This window comes from Schistocerca nitens, chromosome 5 (assembly GCF_023898315.1).
Source record: "Schistocerca nitens isolate TAMUIC-IGC-003100 chromosome 5, iqSchNite1.1, whole genome shotgun sequence".
Lineage (NCBI taxonomy): Eukaryota > Metazoa > Arthropoda > Insecta > Orthoptera > Acrididae > Schistocerca > Schistocerca nitens.
The window spans coordinates 94818909-94837940 of record NC_064618.1 but is presented as its reverse complement, the minus strand read 5'-3'; the positions used below and the strand labels follow the sequence as shown (position 1 = coordinate 94837940).

The 19032-nt window shown below is 41.4% G+C and overlaps 1 protein-coding gene across 2 annotated transcripts in view; it reads right to left on the bottom strand.

The window, feature by feature from the left end:
• Positions 1 to 19032, bottom strand: part of LOC126259562 (kinesin-associated protein 3) — a 212163-nt gene that overhangs the window by 129424 nt on the left and 63707 nt on the right. For both annotated transcript variants that reach the window (XM_049956458.1, XM_049956459.1), the window contains exons 7-8: positions 8530 to 8708; positions 604 to 766 (exon numbers count right to left, since the gene is read on the bottom strand). In XM_049956458.1, the coding sequence (XP_049812415.1) occupies positions 604 to 766; positions 8530 to 8708 (342 nt within the window). The remainder of the gene's footprint in view (positions 1 to 603; positions 767 to 8529; positions 8709 to 19032) is intronic.

The window sequence follows — 19032 nt, the reverse complement described above, 5'->3', positions numbered from 1 at the left end:
TACAGTTAAAATTTGCTGCACCATGGTCTGTAATACTTTTGTTTCCTCAGAAATTTGGTAATGATCCTTTGATGACTGCATCGAATGTACGTTTAAATGTGTTAATATTTTTATCATTTTTTCCTCGCGAAGAACGACCGGGGTGTGGCAAGTCTTCACTTGATATGTTGCTGATTTGAAATGAGAAAACCACTCATAAACATGTGAGTTCCCCCAATCATTATCATTACAAGCTTGCCATAGCATCTCAATAGTCTCGGCTGCAGTTTCCCCTAACAGTTTCACACAGACTCTTTGTTCCTTCTTATCAACTATGCCATTAACTGTCAAAGGATTGAAATAAGAATGCAAACAACAGAGCACCACAAAGAAACCTCTAGACTCCAACTGACACCAGCTTACTGAATGACAAGGGAGACACCAAACTAACACCACACAGCAGCACAAAGCATAACTACAAAGCATGCTTGCACAACAGTTTGAGTCTGGTTTTCTGTGTTTCCCCCTCATATTTAAATGGCAAGGCAAGCCAATTTACTCAATTTTTATTGCTATAAAAACCATAGTTTAAATGCACTCACCACAAAAAATTGTCTCTCTTACCTAATAATGTTACAATTTTTGGAATTAATCCAACACGTACCATCCTTTCCCTTAGATGTGTATCAAATGACAAATTCATGAGAAGTTTCAGGGTAATGTGGATGAGGTCAGAATTGTTCATCATCAAAACTCTGGGCAATTTTTCAATCACTCCAATATCAGCCTGAAAAAAATTACCACAAGATTAACAAAATGCAGGAAAGTCCAGGTGAGCAACATGGAGTTAATGAGCATGTACAAGTACTTACATAGTTTCTGGAGCATAGTAGCTTAGTTTTTTAGAACAACTAGATTTCGAAAATCCCACATCCCATCCCAATTCAAATCTACCATCACTTAAAGAGGTAATGGAAATAATCAATTCTTTGAAGAACAACAAGTCTCCAGGAGAAGACGGAATCATAGCAGAAGTATGGAAATTATATGACAATAATCTCACACAAGCAACCCACAGAATTATATCAAAATTTGGGAAACTGAACAAATATCTGCAAAGTGGAAATGTGCATTAATTCACCTTCACCACAAAAAAACGGTGCAAAAACTGATCCAAATAATTACAGGGGAATTTCACGGCTCCCTGTAATATACAAAATTCTTTCAAAGGCCCTGTTAAACAGACTAGAAGAACAAGCAGACCAGTTAATAGGGGAGTATTGGGCAGGGTTTTGCAAAGGTAGATCTTACATCAAACAGATATGGAACTTAAAAGCAATTTTGCAAATGATATGTTGAAATACTGTGGTAACTTTTGTCTATTTTAAAAGGCTTACGATTCAATATACAGACAAACATTACTCCGCAATTTAGAGGAATTCAGGATTGACAGGAAAACAAGGTCAATTATTCAACAGGCATTAACAGATACAACCTCCAAAGTTAAATTCATGGGAGAAACATCAGAAGCATTTCGTATCTATACTGGTGTTCACCAAGGAGATGGAATGTCCCCCCTTCTATTTAACATGGTTCTGAAAAAAATTGTGAGGACATGGCAAAAGGAAATAAAAGGAATTCAGCTTGGGATTAAAAAAGAGCAGAGAATCAGCGTGAAGTGTCTGGCTTCCGCAGACGATCTTCCCATTCTAATGAACAACAGAGAGGAAGCCAAACTTGAATTGGGAAAACTACTCGAAATCTCACAACAAACTGGGCTACAAATCTCCTACGAGAAAATGCAGTACATGGAAAACAAACCTGTAGATAATCACCCCATTACTACTCAATACGGGAAAGTGGCACAAGTTGCCCACTTCAGCTATCTGGGAGAGAAAATCCAACCATCAGGACTGAACTCAATAGCCAATAAATATAGAATCTCCAGATTACAAAAAGCATATAAGCTCAATTGGAATCACTGTAATAAGAAATCTATTTCTGTCAATGCAAAACTAAGGCATTACAACACAGTAGTCCTACCACAAGCACATTATGCTGCAGAAACTACAGTGACTCTTGGCCATACGACGATCAGAGCGATTGAAAAGCAGGAAAGAAAAATTCTGAGGAAAATATATGGACCAGTGTTTCGGGAAGAAATTTGGATGAAGAGGTCAACTAGAGAGATTTACAAAGACATAGAAACAATAACAGACACCATTAGAAAGAGAAGGATGATATTTTATGGACAGCAGGATGAATAAAACCACACTCACAAGGCAAATCTTTGAGATAGTAAACAAGAGCAAAAACAAGACAAAGTGGATCACTGAAACAGAAGAAGACGTTAAAGAACAGGGAATCACAAAAGACAACATAAACAATAGACAACAGTTTAGAAACATCATAAAGAAACACACACTTAAACAAGAACACACAGAGAACAGAATGGGAAAAAGATGGTCAGAAAAACACAAGAGAGAACACAGTGAACGTATGAAGAGAATTTGGGAAGAACGACAAAAGAAGAAGAAGACATGACTACTCAAGTTCAACCGCTCTCTTAAAAGGGAATAATCAAAAATATCGCACAAGCACTTGCCATTTTCTGAAGAAGACAAAAAATTCATATCTGAGCAACTATATCCCTGATATCACTGCTCAAAGCACTACTACGCAGTGTGTGGGTATCTCTGCTCATTGTAAGGTTAATATTCAATTAGCAGTGGATCAAAATATTAAAAAAAGTGATAAACAAACAACTTTTATAAATCTATGAAAGGGGCTGCTTGATTCATAAATAAAAACAAAATCTGAATCAGGAATATCAGAAGAAAGCAAATTAGAAATATACGAGCACACTGTTTCCAAATGGTATTTCTTGACCACACATCTTTCCCTATATTCTGGTCATCTATTGCTCTTGCGGCCTTCAGTCCCAAGACTGGTTATATTTAACATTTCTGCCTTACTACCATATGTGAAGATTCAAGCAATCACAGTTAATATGATGCAGTGATCAGCTGATAAGTAAAAGTCAAGTTCTGCACGTATAGTGGCATCACCACTTCTATCAAATTGTAAACAGGAAACTACAGAAGTAATTTGTACAGCCAAAAGTTGTAAGAGCATTATCATTTGGACATTGGGCTCAAAATTTTCATTTTAATAAGTTCTAACTTTTAAAGTGAAATTTATGTTTTGTAAATGAAAAAGGGAAGTGGAAATTTTAATTTGTAGTTTATGCACAGAACCCATGGATACCATAAAGCTTTAGTTAGACTGAAGCTAAGGTGTCCAATGAGAGCAGTAGGAGTTACATGGAGGAAAAAATGAAAAATTTCTACTGTGTCTCAATTTGAAACATATGTGGTCGAACGTACTGAATAAACAAAATAAACATGGTTTGTTTCTTTTGTGTACTAATTCATATCATTGCCTGTAATAAAAATGCAGCTTATCAGGAGCCATAGTTGAATAAACATCTGATCATAACTGATATCATCATTCACATTAACCATTACAGCAGAGGCGTTTTTGACCTTTCTGTAGCTAGTGGAAGGACTGGAGAATCAACTGACCTTATTTCACTATCTATCATTTACCTCTCAGATTGTCATACGAAGAATAGATACAAGAATTTTTCATCTTTATTACGATCATTTTTTATGATATTGGAAATAAAGGATCAAAACATGGCTTTTTGACAAATCCCATTTGTTGTGTTTTACTCAGGCAGACAGAACAACAGTGGTCTTAGCCCATTGATGCCCACACAAAAACTGAGTTTATTGTGTGGTTTTTCTTCCTGTCATTCTATTAAAACTAGCCAACACCCTTGAAGAGTAGAAGGAGACCCTTTACTAGGTGTTTATTGGCAACAATTTCTTTAGGAATTAATGACCCAAATAAACTGTGTCTTTGCACTGAACAGTTAAGTGTGATGTAGTTTCATTCCTCACACCCCACAGACTTAGGGGCAAGTACAGGTGTTTCCTACCGCCAGTCATTAGTCATGCCATGAGTTTAATTTGCTTTCTGCTCATGCCCAAGATTTCAGAACTGCACTGACAACATGGTCTTTTTAGATTTTAGTCCAATTTTATGCATGCTTCTTACTGATCCAGCCACATAGTTTTCATTATAACCATTTCCTTAGTGATGGTTAAGATAGGTTCTAATCCAGTAAATGGAGTCATTGCTACTGCCCTGATCACCCTATCAGCTCGCTCATTACCACTAATTTCTGAGTGATCAGGAACCCACAGCAGGTTTATCCTGTTGCTTTCCCCTAGCCTCATAAGGGACTCAGGGAATTCTACAACGATCTTTATTTCATTCAGGGGCTGATGGAGATTTCACAGCTGCCTGACTTTCTGAATGAAAGTAAATGCCATGATTCTTGTAGCACCCACACAGATTCTCCTATCTGCACTTTCTGATAGCAAATATCTACTCCTGGAATACTGTGGCCAGTTTCCCTACAGAAACTGCTCTCTGCAGTTCAGGCTGCTCCCTGTATACTCCGGTTCCCAGTACCTCTGTCTGTTTTCGACTTGTCTGCAAACCAGTATTGTGGTTCATTCTCCCACTGCTGCCTGCTTCCAATTCTTATGTTGTTATGCTGAAAGGCTTATTGCAGCAGCTGGAGGCTTTTGTATAACTCACCAACATTTTCATGACCTTTCCTATATTTACCACATTCATTATACTTTGTGGGATATCCTACAGATTTCCAGTTTTAAACTGTGTGTCCATGCTGTTGCCTCCATTTTAAACCACAAATATAATGGAGGTAGGTCCAACATTGTCTCCCTCCCAGCAGGGAGTGTGCTGCTTATTCCACCTGTTATGGCCAGACAGGCCAGTCTCTGCACTATGCCAAGCTCCTTAGGAGCTACTTTCTGTTCTATTTTATTTCCTCACGCTAAATTCCTACAAATAGGCCTTAATACAGAGGCGTACATGCAGTAAATGCTCCTAGGACTTAGATCCCATTTTTTACAACAGGCCCTTCTAGTGCAAGTAAAGTACCTTTTTCCTTGGAACTTATATTCTTTATGTCAAGGTTTCATGTTAGTTTCACAACCTGGGTTACCCCTAGATACTTCACTGCTTTGTCTACCAGTAGAATTTCGTTTGAGAGCTTAAGATTCTAATTCTGGCAGATTCCCAGTTCGCCCATTGGTAACACTCCTTTAACTATTTTTAAGGGATTTTTGTGTGGTACGTTGCACATGCATGTTTCATTTAATGGAACAAAATTTCCCTGAGTGGTATGAAAATATAACGGTTGGTTACTATCATCTTTTGTCAATACCTAACACAGTACACTCTTAGATTTTTACTACTTGTAATTCCTCTGTTTGTTTCATCCGTTTGCCACTTGCATCATCTTCTATCACCCAGCTGCATATTTCATTGTCACCTTTATAATGAGAATGACTCTCCTTCCCTTTTTCACATCCATAGTACCACAAATCTTCCAAGATGCCAGCACATCTTTCCTAATAATACTCATCTGTGTTCAAGCTTGTTCATGATGTGCCTCCACATCCTTAACTCGTGTATGTAGTGAACATCATTCACTGTTTCCATACTCTATTGAGGAAATGCACACTGCATGACACTCTCTTCACCTTTATGCAACCTGTGAAAGGAGTGTGTTCACCCAACTCATTATGGTTGCATTCACTTGCATAACAGGCTTGTCTGTTTATTCCAATGGAGTGTTCATTACATTACACATAAATGTGTTGGCCTCTTACAAATATGATGCATCCATGTGATATGCATATCACTTGAAAAAGACCAAAAGATCAAAACTACTTGGTTACAACGAAATAAAAAAGCAGCAAGCTATTACTTACCCTCAAGAGGTCAAATATTTAGAACAGCTGATACACACTCACTAAGTAAAAGGGTATGAAATATCCTAGGTTTCATGACTATTAATTCCTCCCTGAGGATGGAAGAGGGATCTGCAGAAAGGGTAGGTCACTCAAACCCCAGGATGACAAGGACCCACCTGTAGTGAGGACAAGGGTGTGCAAGGATGAATGGAGCACTGGCAGACAGCATTGGAGGTCAGAGATAGTTCACTGGCAAGCACTGTGTCAGTTTTTAGTCCAGAGGATGAATGAGAAGTACAGACAGAAGAAGAGGAACAGAAACAAATAATGCAATTAAAAACTAGAACGGAAAAAATGAAATAGAGAGGAGGGAGAGAACGAAGATGAAAAAGTAAATGAAAATAAATGGTCACATAGTCAATAAAATCAAAATGATAAAAAATAATCATAATGGAAAAAGAAAGGTGATGGTGTGTTAGCAGAGTACAGGAGGATCTAGGCACACAAGTATGTGTTGAAAGGCAAGTTTAAATACTGGGCATCCCTAAGCGAGACATTTCTTGTATACATGCCCATTCTTGCACTCAGCCAGTTTAGTGGCAATCATTCCTACACAAAACACTGTGCTGTGGAGACAAATTAGGCAATAAAGAACATGCATGGTTCTACAAGTTGCTCTTTGTTTGATATTGTCGTATATACCAGTGCCGCAACAGGAGTAGGTGCTAGTGGGTGGGTGCATAAGGCAGGTTTCACAGATGAGACGATTGCAGTAATAAGAAACTTGGGGTACATAAAATGGTTGGGAATACCATAACTAGGATATTACAGCGGTGAAGAGGGTTATGAAAGGTGACAGTGGATGGTGTAGGAAGGATATCAGGGAGAGAGGATCTTTTTTCATAGCTTGAATTGGGAAGTCATAGTCTCACTGGTGTAATTTAGTGAGGCATTCAAGGCCTGGATGGTACTGGGTAACAAGGATAATGCATTCAAGCTTCTCTCTCTCTACTTTTTTTTAAAAAAGTAAGAGCTGCATTAATCAGACTGTGAGTCTTCAATGAAATATTATTCCTACAGCAGCTGCAGCCCCTTTATCTTTCATTCCAGAATAATTAAATATGCAATCACAAATTTTTTGAAAGATTTCCCCTTTTACTTTGTTTCTGTTATAACCAGGAAATCAACTTATCTTTCCTTAATCTCAGTTACTATAACAACAATTTTTGACTAAGTTCACCTAAGCTCCATATTTCAATCAACCGTTTACCTAAAAGTAAAAATAATTGTTCTTTCTCTATTACTATTGGTGTCATAATCTTTAACCATCCAGCTTTTTCTTTTTTGACTTTGCAAATGAATTGACAAATCTGGTATAGCAAATTGGCTGTGACTGGATAATCTAGTGATAGAGATATTATCTCCATGTCTCTGGATCTGAATATACCTATGAGTTTCCCACTCTAACCACAAGGTAGCGACTAATGGTTCATACGCTTTACTGACCATTTATAAATAATGACAACAGAAGCGTAATCAGTAAGCCTAAAAATCTGCAGTTCATTAATATCAAAATGTTTCACTTACAAAACTTTATTTTTTAATGTGGTCCAAATGTTAAGCTCAAAATGTGTCACTTGAGAAAAGAGTCCATGCTAACTCTGCAGAACCAATCAGTGACAAGTGCATATTAGTAGCAAGAAAAATTTTAGCAACGAAGCACAAGCAGCTTGACCTGAATAGTGAGTAATGCACATGGAGTGTCTGCAAACACTTCTTTGATCCAGTCTATTGGTGATTTTAATGCAACATCAACATTTCGGTTAATTTTTTAATTACATTTTTCTTTCTCTAACTGCTGTGTGCATTGAGGAAAGTTTCAGTTTCTTTCCAATTTTTGGTTTTAAACATATGGTACTGCTTTGATACACTAACATGAAACAAATTAAATGAATGCAGAAAATTGAACAGTGACAGCTTTGGGAGGAAGATTCATACCCAGATGTAAGGCAAATAAGGAAGTCGTCAGAAAGTAGAAACAAAATCAGAGCCAAGAATAAGATTACGATAGTGGGGAGCTGTTACCTTATTCATATAAAGTGAATTTGTCTAAATCCAAGCAACCTTAGCCATCAAACATTGCAGCGTTCAGTAGCACTTTATACTCTGTTTCTGAATACTGTATTTTATTTCACTGAACAGTGTTAATATATTGTCATAAAATAAGTAATGAGCAGTAACTCCTCTGTCGTAATCCCCACATAAAGCTCATTCTCAGGAAAAAAAGCTCGATGCACGAAGTGCAGCCTACTTTGTTATGCAATTTTTATGAGGCACAAAGCACAGGCGCACTATCCTAAAGGTTGCAACCACCACATCGCTGCTTTTCTCCAGGTTATCTGCGGTGCACTGCTTGCTTGTGAAACTTACCACTTCACTCTCAAAAACAGGTCAAGAGAACATGCAAACACAGCACAGGATGCCCCAGTTGCAGGGCTCTGACCATCTACGTATAGCCTGAAGCAGTACGCAGAATATAATTCTTCCACAGGTGTACTCAACAATTAGAGCCAAAAACAAAAACGATATCTTTGTTATTCAATACAGAGAAAGTCACTATCAGTCAATATATAGCTGACAAGTGGGCTACATACATCACATGATACCTTAAATATATTATTACAAAATACATTACCATATCAATGATGTTTTCTCTAAAGATTGATAGCTTCTTCAGGAATGTGACAACTAATATTAGAAGGTCACAGTTGTCTCTATCAAGACTTTTTGTAAGCATTCCACAAATATTCTTTTTCCTCATTTTGTCCTCCACTTTTGTATCTTCAGCAATGTTCAGCAAGAGATAGAAGGAAACTGGAACACAATAACAGAAAAGGAAATTACATTGAACCCTAAGAATATAATATGTAACAGTGTGTGGCGAAGTAATCAAATCATGCTCTCTCTCTGTTCTTCCATACATATGGTACGAAAAGCTGTGGCAGAACGTAATTAGTTTAGGAGTAAAGGTAACAACTCACCGAAAAGCAGAAGCATTGAGGTACACTAAAGGAATAAAAGTTTGCTAGCTTTAGGATGAATCTATACGTATACACATGGATGCAACCCACTGCCCACCACACCCCTGCACAAACACACACTGAACACACTATATGTGCTGCTCCTGTGGATGCATGAAATCAATCTAAAGAATCATACTACTGTGCAACACATAACTGTTATATAAGAGAAATGAAGGGATACAAGGTGTTTAGAAATCATGGTTTATAGTACAATAGATCAGAATATTTATATTCTAGTCTTAGAATATATGTTTTTGAAATATACCACAAAATGACAGACAAAAATTATCCATGAAAGCTTTCATGTACACATCTGGACAATTCCACAGCTAAAAATTAGTCACATTTTGGATTGTCTCCTGGAAGACTTCAGTATGTTATTTTTGAGCTTTAACTGCAGTCATGCAGAGGTTTCTCAGTCACGTTAATTAGAAACTTGTTTTATTTTTTACACTTTGCCAATTTATGAAATGTAGCTTCAGATCAGTTTCCATTAATCTGACATTCCCTTTAGATATCTAATCAAAAGTAGGAAGAGTGAGCATGCTATCACATGTTAAGATTTCTTCCAGTTCCAAGTGCATATGGTGCATGGAGAGAATGACTGTTTAAATGCCTCTGTCCACACTTTAATTTGCCTTCACAGTCCTTATGGAAGTGATCCTAATTATTCTAAGTCTGCTTGTTGTTTAAATTATGAGTGAGCCTATGTGATCATTCCTTCACATATTGCCATAAACCGTTACACCCAAGTATCCGTGCGAGTTCTTTCCAATTGCAGCTCATTGAAGTTGCAGTAATAGGATACTATTTTTCAGCATTTTGCAGTCAACAATTTTACAATTCTGCACATTTAGTGGAAGTTGAAAATGTTTTCACCACTTTGAAATCTTATCAGGATCTGACTGACTATTTTGTAGCTTCTCTTACAGGAATAGTGGGTGCATGATCTGCAGAAAGTCTAACGTTACTATTTATATTACCTGTCAGGTCATAAATAGACAACACGAGCAGCAGAGATTGCACTATACTTCCCTGCTAGTCCATACCTTAAGTTACTTCTATTTCTGTTGATGACTCTCCATCCAAGACAACATACAATGCCCCTTCTACCAAGGAAGCACCAATCCAATCACAAATTTTGATGGAACCCATCTGGTCATATGATCATCAGTAAAATTTGTGTCATATTGATGTAAAAAAATGAAATGTGTTCTGCCAATGATTGGAAGTAGCTGAGAAGCAAGTGGGGAGGGGAAGACACTATGCTGACAAACAAAAAAGGTGAAAAATCTTTCTATTTTTCCTGATTGAAAGAGAGTCCCAGGAGGAGTACAATAGCTCCTTTATTGTCCTTCTAAAAACCAAAAATCCGTTTGTCACAATTTATAATTACAAATTAACTCTGCCTCTTTAGCGGTTCCAGTAAAAATACACTCCTGGAAATGGAAAAAAGAACACATTGACACCGGTGTGTCAGACCCACCATACTTGCTCCGGACACTGCGAGAGGGCTGTACAAGCAATGATCACACGCACGGCACAGCGGACACACCAGGAACCGCGGTGTTGGCCGTCGAATGGCGCTAGCTGCGCAGCATTTGTGCACCGCCGCCGTCAGTGTCAGCCAGTTTGCCGTGGCATACGGAGCTCCATCGCAGTCTTTAACACTGGTAGCATGCCGCGACAGCGTGGACGTGAACCGTATGTGCAGTTGACGGACTTTGAGCGAGGGCGTATAGTGGGCATGCGGGAAGCCGGGTGGACGTACCGCCGAATTGCTCAACACATGGGGCGTGAGGTCTCCACAGTACATCGATGTTGTCGCCAGTGGTCGGCGGAAGGTGCACGTGCCCGTCGACCTGGGACCGGACCGCAGCGACGCACGGATGCACGCCAAGACCGTAGGATCCTACGCAGTGCCGTAGGGGACCGCACCGCCACTTCCCAGCAAATTAGGGACACTGTTGCTCCTGGGGTATCGGCGAGGACCATTCGCAACCGTCTCCATGAAGTTGGGCTACGGTCCCGCACACCGTTAGGCCATCTTCCGCTCACGCCCCAACATCGTGCAGCCCGCCTCCAGTGGTGTAGCGACAGGCGTGAATGGAGGGACGAATGGAGACGTGTCGTCTTCAGCGATGAGAGTCGCTTCTGCCTTGGTGCCAATGATGGTCGTATGCGTGTTTGGCGCCGTGCAGGTGAGCGCCACAATCAGGACTGCATACGACCGAGGCACACAGGGCCAACACCCGGCATCATGGTGTGGGGAGCGATCTCCTACACTGGCCGTACACCACTGGTGATCGTCGAGGGGACACTGAATAGTGCACGGTACATCCAAACCGTCATCGAACCCATCGTTCTACCATTCCTAGACCGGCAAGGGAACTTGCTGTTCCAACAGGACAATGCACGTCCGCATGTATCCCGTGCCACCCAACGTGCTCTAGAAGGTGTAAGTCAACTACCCTGGCCAGCAAGATCTCCGGATCTGTCCCCCATTGAGCATGTTTGGGACTGGATGAAGCGTCGTCTCACGCAGTCTGCACGTCCAGCACGAACGCTGGTCCAACTGAGGCGCCAGGTGGAAATGGCATGGCAAGCCGTTCCACAGGACTACATCCAGCATCTCTACGATCGTCTCCATGGGAGAATAGCAGCCTGCATTGCTGCGAAAGGTGGATATACACTGTACTAGTGCCGACATTGTGCATGCTCTGTTGCCTGTGTCTATGTGCCTGTGGTTCTGTCAGTGTGATCATGTGATGTATCTGACCCCAGGAATGTGTCAATAAAGTTTCCCCTTCCTGGGACAATGAATTCACGGTGTTCTTATTTCAATTTCCAGGAGTGTACAATACTGTGGATTTGGTCCACCTAACTCCCTGGAAGCATAACTAAACACTGAAATTACCAACACTTGAAGAAAGATCTTTTCCAACAAAGAAGCCTACTTCTCTGTGTTCTGCTGTCATTACTGATGGCATGTTGACGAGAGCTTAATTGAGGGACTGCAAGCAGTCAGCACATGAGACAGCCAGTTCTCATCATTGGTAACTGTCCGCAGTGATTCCTGGGTTTCCTTAAATAGCTGTTATCCAGGAAGAGACATGCTGCCTCCTAGTGACTCGTGACCGGATGTAGGTGTGGTCTCATGATGCAGCCAGCGACCTCTTGCTGTTGGCTCGTGAGGTACCTGGTGGTCCATAGCACTCGATGTGCCTCCTGGTGGTATGGGGTCATACTTGAAAATCTCACGTGGCTGCTACGGGCTGCGTGAGCATTGCTTTCTGTGACTCACACATTATAGTTTTCATGTGAGTTGTGGCTGGTGCCGTTGGGTACCATAGCAAAAAAATCCATCAGACTGTGGTGTATGGATGTTAGTACATAAAATTTTAATGGTGAAGCATTAACAATTGGGGCATTCCCTTCATTTTAGCTAATAACCAAGTGTGAAACAAGTTTTAAAATGTATTTAATTGTACACACTCAAGCCTAAAATCTTACGCTGGAACTTTTAATCACTGAAGATCAGTTGATACATTCATATCTCATTCAGACAACAGCAAGTCATAACCTGCTGCAATAGTATAGCCTCTTCTTCATGTCCATCTGTTCTTACTTACGTATAAAACTATATAGTGGGTGAGGGGCGAGGGGCAGGGGGCAGGGGGCGAGGAGCGTGGGGCGAGGGGCGAGGCCCATACCATTTAAATACAGGTCCCCATTTCCTTAAATAGGAATACCTCAATATCTTTGGAAAACCCACATGTGCATTTCTGTTGTTACATTACGTGTCCTACAATTTGCAGGATGGATTAGAAAAGAAGTAAAATTTAACTTGTAATTCTTCATGCTTTCCCAGCAATCTGTTGGACATCTTGGATATTTGGGAATCCAGCCGGATGTTCACGTCGTTCTCGCACGATATTTCAACAGCATGCCTCGCTGTCTTCTTCAGGTGCTACCTGACACTGGTCCTTGGGTCGATCAAGTCCAGTATTTATGCCTGGAAGGAGCTGGGCATTCCCTAATCGGTCTGTGCCGAGTCGAGTGTTCCATCTGTGGTCCGCGCCCGCCAGACTCTGCTTCAATGGACCCCTCCAGTCGTGGATGTTCCGACTGCCGTCCATGCCCGTTTTGGCCATCCTCAATGGTTGTGGTCGTCATCCGAGGTGTGTCAGACCCAATATGAGATGTTGGGTACTCTGTCTCATGACTGTTATTATGATTTACACTTCTGTTTCATGCTGGGCGCTCCATAATCGGTCCGCGCCACGTCGTGTGTTCCGTCTGCGGTCCGCACTCGGCAGACGCAGCTACATTGGGCCTCTCTGGTCACCGGTGTTCCGACCGCCATCCACGCCCAGCCTGTCCATCTTCTGAAGTCGATTTCATGATCTGGGGTGTGTCAAATCTGGTCTCTAATGTCCGACACCTTGTCTCACGGCTGTTCTCTCAGTCTCCACTTCTATTTCTTGTAGAATCCCGGAGTGTCCTGCGTTGAGTTTTCACAAGCTCAAGCGCTGGATTCCAGGGAGTGCTGATTTGGTATCCCAAGTCACGGTTGATTAGATTGTCTGTGACCTTAATCTCAATGGCTTCTTTAATGACACTGTCCCACAATCTTGAGATCTGTGTCACAATCTTGGTGTCACTGTAATCCATTGAATGACCAAGTTCCAGACAATGCTCTGCTATAGCTGATTTAGTTGCCTGTATGAGTCTGGTATGTCTCTGGTGTTCTTTACACCTGATGTCCACAGTTCTGGTGGTCTGGCCAATGTATGACACCCCCACTGGCATGGTATGTTGTAAATACCTGGCTTGCATAGCCCCAGGTCATTTTTACGTTCCCCAGCATAGCCCCAATTTTGGTGGGTGGGCAAAATATGCTCTTGATGTCATATTTCTGGACAATCCTGCTGATTTTGGTAGAGATAAGTCGGGCGTATGACAGGTATGCCATCTTCTTTGCCTCTTCTGGTTCTTCTTCTGGATCCTTTGGCTGATTGGCAGGTTGAAGTGCCTTCTGGATATCTCTAGAGGAGTACCCATTCCTGCTGAACACTGATCATAAGTGTTCTATCTCTGTGGTCAAACTATCAGGATCTGAATGAGTTTGTGCTCTGTGGACCAGTGTTTTGAGCACACCATTCTTCTGTGCCAGATGGTGGCAACTGCTGGCTTGTAGGTATAAGTCAATGTTCGTAGGTTTGCGGTACACACTGGGTCCAAATGTGTCATCTGCCTTTCTCTTTACTAGAACATCCAAGAACGAAAGTAGTCCATCCTTCTCCATTTCCACTGTGAATTGAATGTCTGGATAGCAAGAGTTCAGATGTAGCAGGAATTCATCTAACTTCTCCCTACCATAGGGCCAGACGACAAAGGTATCATCCACATACCTAAAAAAGCACTTGGATTGATATGTGGCTGAAGAGAGTGCCTCCTCTTCAAACCTTTCTATAAATAGGTTGGCCACCACTGGTGATAGAGGGCTGCTCATCACCACCCAGTCATGAGACAGAGTACCCAACATCTCAGATCAGGTCTGACACACCTCAGATGATGACCACAACCATTGAGGATTGCCAAAATGGGTGCAGATGGCAGTCGGAACATCTGCGACTGGAGGGGTCCATTGAAGCAGAGTCTGGCGGGCGCGGACCACAGACGGAACACTCGACTCGGTGCGGACCGATTAGGGAACGCCCAGCTCCTTCCAGGCATAAATACTAGATTCGATCGACCCAAAGACCAGTCTCAGGTAGCACCTGAAGAAGACAGCGAGGCATGCTGTTGAAATATCATGTGAGAACAACGCGAACATCCGGCTGGATTCCCGAATATCCAAGATGTCAAAATTTAACTTTATGAAAGATTATGGTGTTATAATACTTACTATTAACTACAATGTAAATGGACAGATAAAAAATGTACTCACTAAGCAATGGCAGGGGGATACACAAATACAAAAGGATTTAACTTTTACGAACTTCCAGAGCCAGTGGCTCCTTCTTCTGGTGGAAGAGTTGAAGGGGAAGGATGAGGGGTGAAGGAAAAGAACTGTGGAGGTTTATGGAAAGAGGTACAGTTTAGAAAAGTCACCCAGAACCCTGGGTCAGGGAGACTTACTGGATGGAATGAGAAAGAAAGACTGATTGTTGGGCACTGCACTGGACGAGATTCGAGAATATCAGAGCTTAAATGTGGAAGACAGGATAATATGGAAGACAGAGATTACTACTTAAACACTGTGCACAAGTTAATAAGAGTGAAAAGTTAAGTGCACTTCGTGTAACAGAGATGGGAGGGGCAACAGCAGCGGCAGAAGAATTATGGATCCCAGGAAAGCCCCGTGTTTGGTTTAGATACATTGATGATATCTTCACCGTATGGACTCATGATGAGGCTGACATGTTAAAGTTCCTGGAATCTCTAAATACCTTCTCCCAATTAAATTTCACATGGTCCTATTCCAAATCCCATGCCACTTTCCTTGGTGTTGATCTCATCCTCACCCAAGGCCAGCTACACACATCCGCCCAAATCAAACCCACTAACAAACGACATTACTTACATTTTGACAGTTACCATGCTTTTCATGTTAAACGTTCCCTCCCATACAGCTGTGCCATTCGAGGCAAACGTATTTGTTTGGATGTAGACCCTTTATAGAAATATGCCACCACTCTCACTTCAGCCTTCACTGGACATAATTATCCCAACAGCCTAGTTCAAAAGCAGATTTAACGGGTCATCACATCCAATCCTGACAATGCTGATCCCTCCAAAAAATAACTTAGGAGCACACCACTTGTCACCCAGTATTACCCTGGTCTTGAATGTATCAATCAGCTACTTCAACAAGGCCATGAGTTCCTAAAATTATGCCCCGAAATGAGATCCATTCTGCCTGAGATTTTGCCCACCACACCTAGAATAGCTTTTCATCACCCTCCACAACATCCTTGTCAGACCCTATGCTCCTTCTGCACCCATCTCCCTACCCTATGGCTCCTACCCCTGTGACCATCCCTGGAGCAAGACCTGCCTTACGCACCTTCCTACCACCACCCATTCCAGCCCTGTAGCTGCAAACATATACTATTAAAGGGAGAGCCACCTGTGAAATGACACACATCATATACCAGCTGTTAGAGTAAACATTGTTCGGCCTTTTACATTGGCATGACTACTACCCAGTTATCAGTCAGGGTTAATGGGCATAGTTAGAAGGTGTATACAGGCAACACACAATATCCTGTTGCAGAGTATGCTGTACAACATGACAGTCAAGACCTCAGTGCCTGTTTAACCACAGGCACCATCTGGATTCTTCCCTCAGACCACAGTTTCTCAGAACCCTGCAGGTGGTAACTAACACCACAACATGTCCTTGGTTCTCACCACCCACCTAGCCTTAATTTACATTAATTCCTTCCATCTCAGCATTTATTCACAGTAATTACCCCTTCCTTCATTCCATTTTAGTTTTCTGACTTGTCTATTTTTTGCTGTCCCCCCCCCCCCTCCCCCTCCGCCACACCACCTCTGTTACAAACAATGCACTTAGCTTTCCACTCTTATTAACTTATGCACAATGTTTAGTAGTAACCCCTGTCTTGCATATTACCTGTCTTCGAACTATAAGCTTTCACATTTTCAAATCTTGTCCAGTGCAGTCCCCATCAATCAGTCTTTCCTTCTCATCCTGTCCAGTAAGTCTCCCCTGACCCAGAGTTCTGGGTGACTTTTCTAAACTGTACACCTTTCCCTAAACCTCTCCAGTCCTTTTCCTTCACACCTCTTCCTTCCTCTTCAACTCTTCCACCAGAAGAAGGCGCCACTGGCTCTGAAAGCTCATTGAAGTTAAATCCTTTTGTGTGTGTTCCCCTGCCACCACTTGGTGAGTAGATTTTTTTATATATCCATTTACATTATACTATCAATAATAATTGATTATTTTCATTGTTGGTATTAACTATGTTATTACTTAACCCATCAATTTTATGAGTTTCTGCGCCAATAGTCTTTCATGGAGTAAAATGGCAGTGGTTTCAAGCTGCAAGTCCATGATGAAGTATTATGCCTTATGTTCAGCAACTGCACAGTCATATCTGAAGTTTGTCACCGTTTCATGGTGGTCATTCATGTGGGCAGGCCACTTGTTAGTGGTCATCCACACATACAAAACTGCACAGTAACTGCAGCAAAGCTGGTATGTACTGTGTAAGAAGGTGGTGGTGAGTGTACAGAACAGTTCTTGCATTTTGTTTGTCAATAGCATGATGATCTGTATAGTTCAGACTGGGTGTAGAATCAATGTAAGGATGAACTAGAATACCTTGCTTGGGCAACAGATTATAATTTTAGGTGGGGAGGGTAGGATGCCCTTAGTCTTATGGTGCTCAAATGAGTAGCCAAAGCTCTAGCAAAGAATGTTCTTGAATATTTCAAGGCCGGGGGATATAATGTGTGACGAAGGCAGTTCCAGTAAGCCCAAAATCACATAATAGAACAAAAAGCTATTCATGACCTTAACAATAATTCCTGAATTTATCTAGCCCCATAAATCTTACCCTTGCCATTGACCACTAAACAGCACTTTACCCCCACTCCAGCTAGCCTCTCAAACACTCAGTGCCACCACAGTCTCGAGTGGATGCATTAGGCTGTATTTGTGGTTGTTTGTGCAAGTGTGTGTGGTTATCCAAGACAGGGAATGCTAGCCCAAATCAGTTAACTATCTTTCTAATTACCTGTGTGCGTGCGTGCGCGCAAAAGTGTGTGGTCCCTTTCATCAGATTTGTTTATTGTTTTCATTTTGTAATTTCTAATACTGTAATATCTGTATTATGAAAATGATACATTGCTACTAACCATATAGCGGAGATGTTGAGCCACGAACAGGAGGAACAAAAAGACTACTTAACACATAAGCTTTCGGTCAGAAGGCCTTTTTCCGAAATAGACAACATACACACACACATCCATGCAAACGTAGCTCACACACACATGACTACTATCTCTGGCTCCCGGGACCAGAGACAGTGGTCACAGCTGTGTGAGCTGCATTGGCATGAATGTGTGTATATTGTCTGTTTCAGAAGAAAGGCCTTCTGGCCAAAAGCTTACATGTTTAGTAGTCTTTTTGTTGTGACTGTCTGTGAGTAGCAATCTGTCCTTTCCATAACACAGTAGAACATCGCACAGTGGGCATAATTCGTCCCAGAATCTTACTTGGTGTGAAAAACACTTGTTAACTGAAACAATTTATCCCACATAAATCAACGTAAAATACAATACTGTGTTCTATGCACGAAAAAAGTACTAAAAGTTATATCTTATTCATGCCTTTTATTCAAAGACAATTACACATACAGTATTATGTACTTTATTATTCACAATACGAAACTTTTTTTTTTATTAAGAAGCTATCTATAGTCCTTTGTTTCTGCCAATGCTTCAAGATGCAACACAACATTATTGTCAAATAAACTTGTAGCGTGCGTAGCCACTGCTTTATTGGGGGTGATGATTTTCAGTGTATGATGCAATTGATTCCCATGCTTTCAGCATGTCCCTTATTGCAACAGAAGACTGCTACTTTGCTGTTACCGCCACCACCACCACAACCTCCTCCTCCTCCTCCTCCTCCTCCTCCTCCTCCTCCTTTGAAGAACTCCTCTCCACAACTTCCTGCTGAGAAACACACTGCAACTCCGTAAGTTCTTTGGTGGTCATTTCATGGCTGTGATCTTCCACAGGCTCATCGGTATCAATGTTATCCACTTCTAGTCCCATGCTCTTGGCCAAAGAGACAATCTTGTTGACTACAGGCTCCATAGGTACTGACTAAAATGTCTCAGAGTCACATTCAACAATACATTCTGGCTATAGCTGCTTCCAAGCAGAAGTGAGAGCTTTCTTGGTAAGCCCTTCCCACACCTTTCCGCTCATCTTGACACAGCAACAATGTTGAAGTGATACTTCCAAAACTCTCTGAGAGTGAGATTAGTAGCCTCAGTCAACTCAAAGCAATGCTCCAAGAGTGCTTTAATGTACAGCTTCTTAAAATTAAAAGTAATCTGCTTGTCCATTGG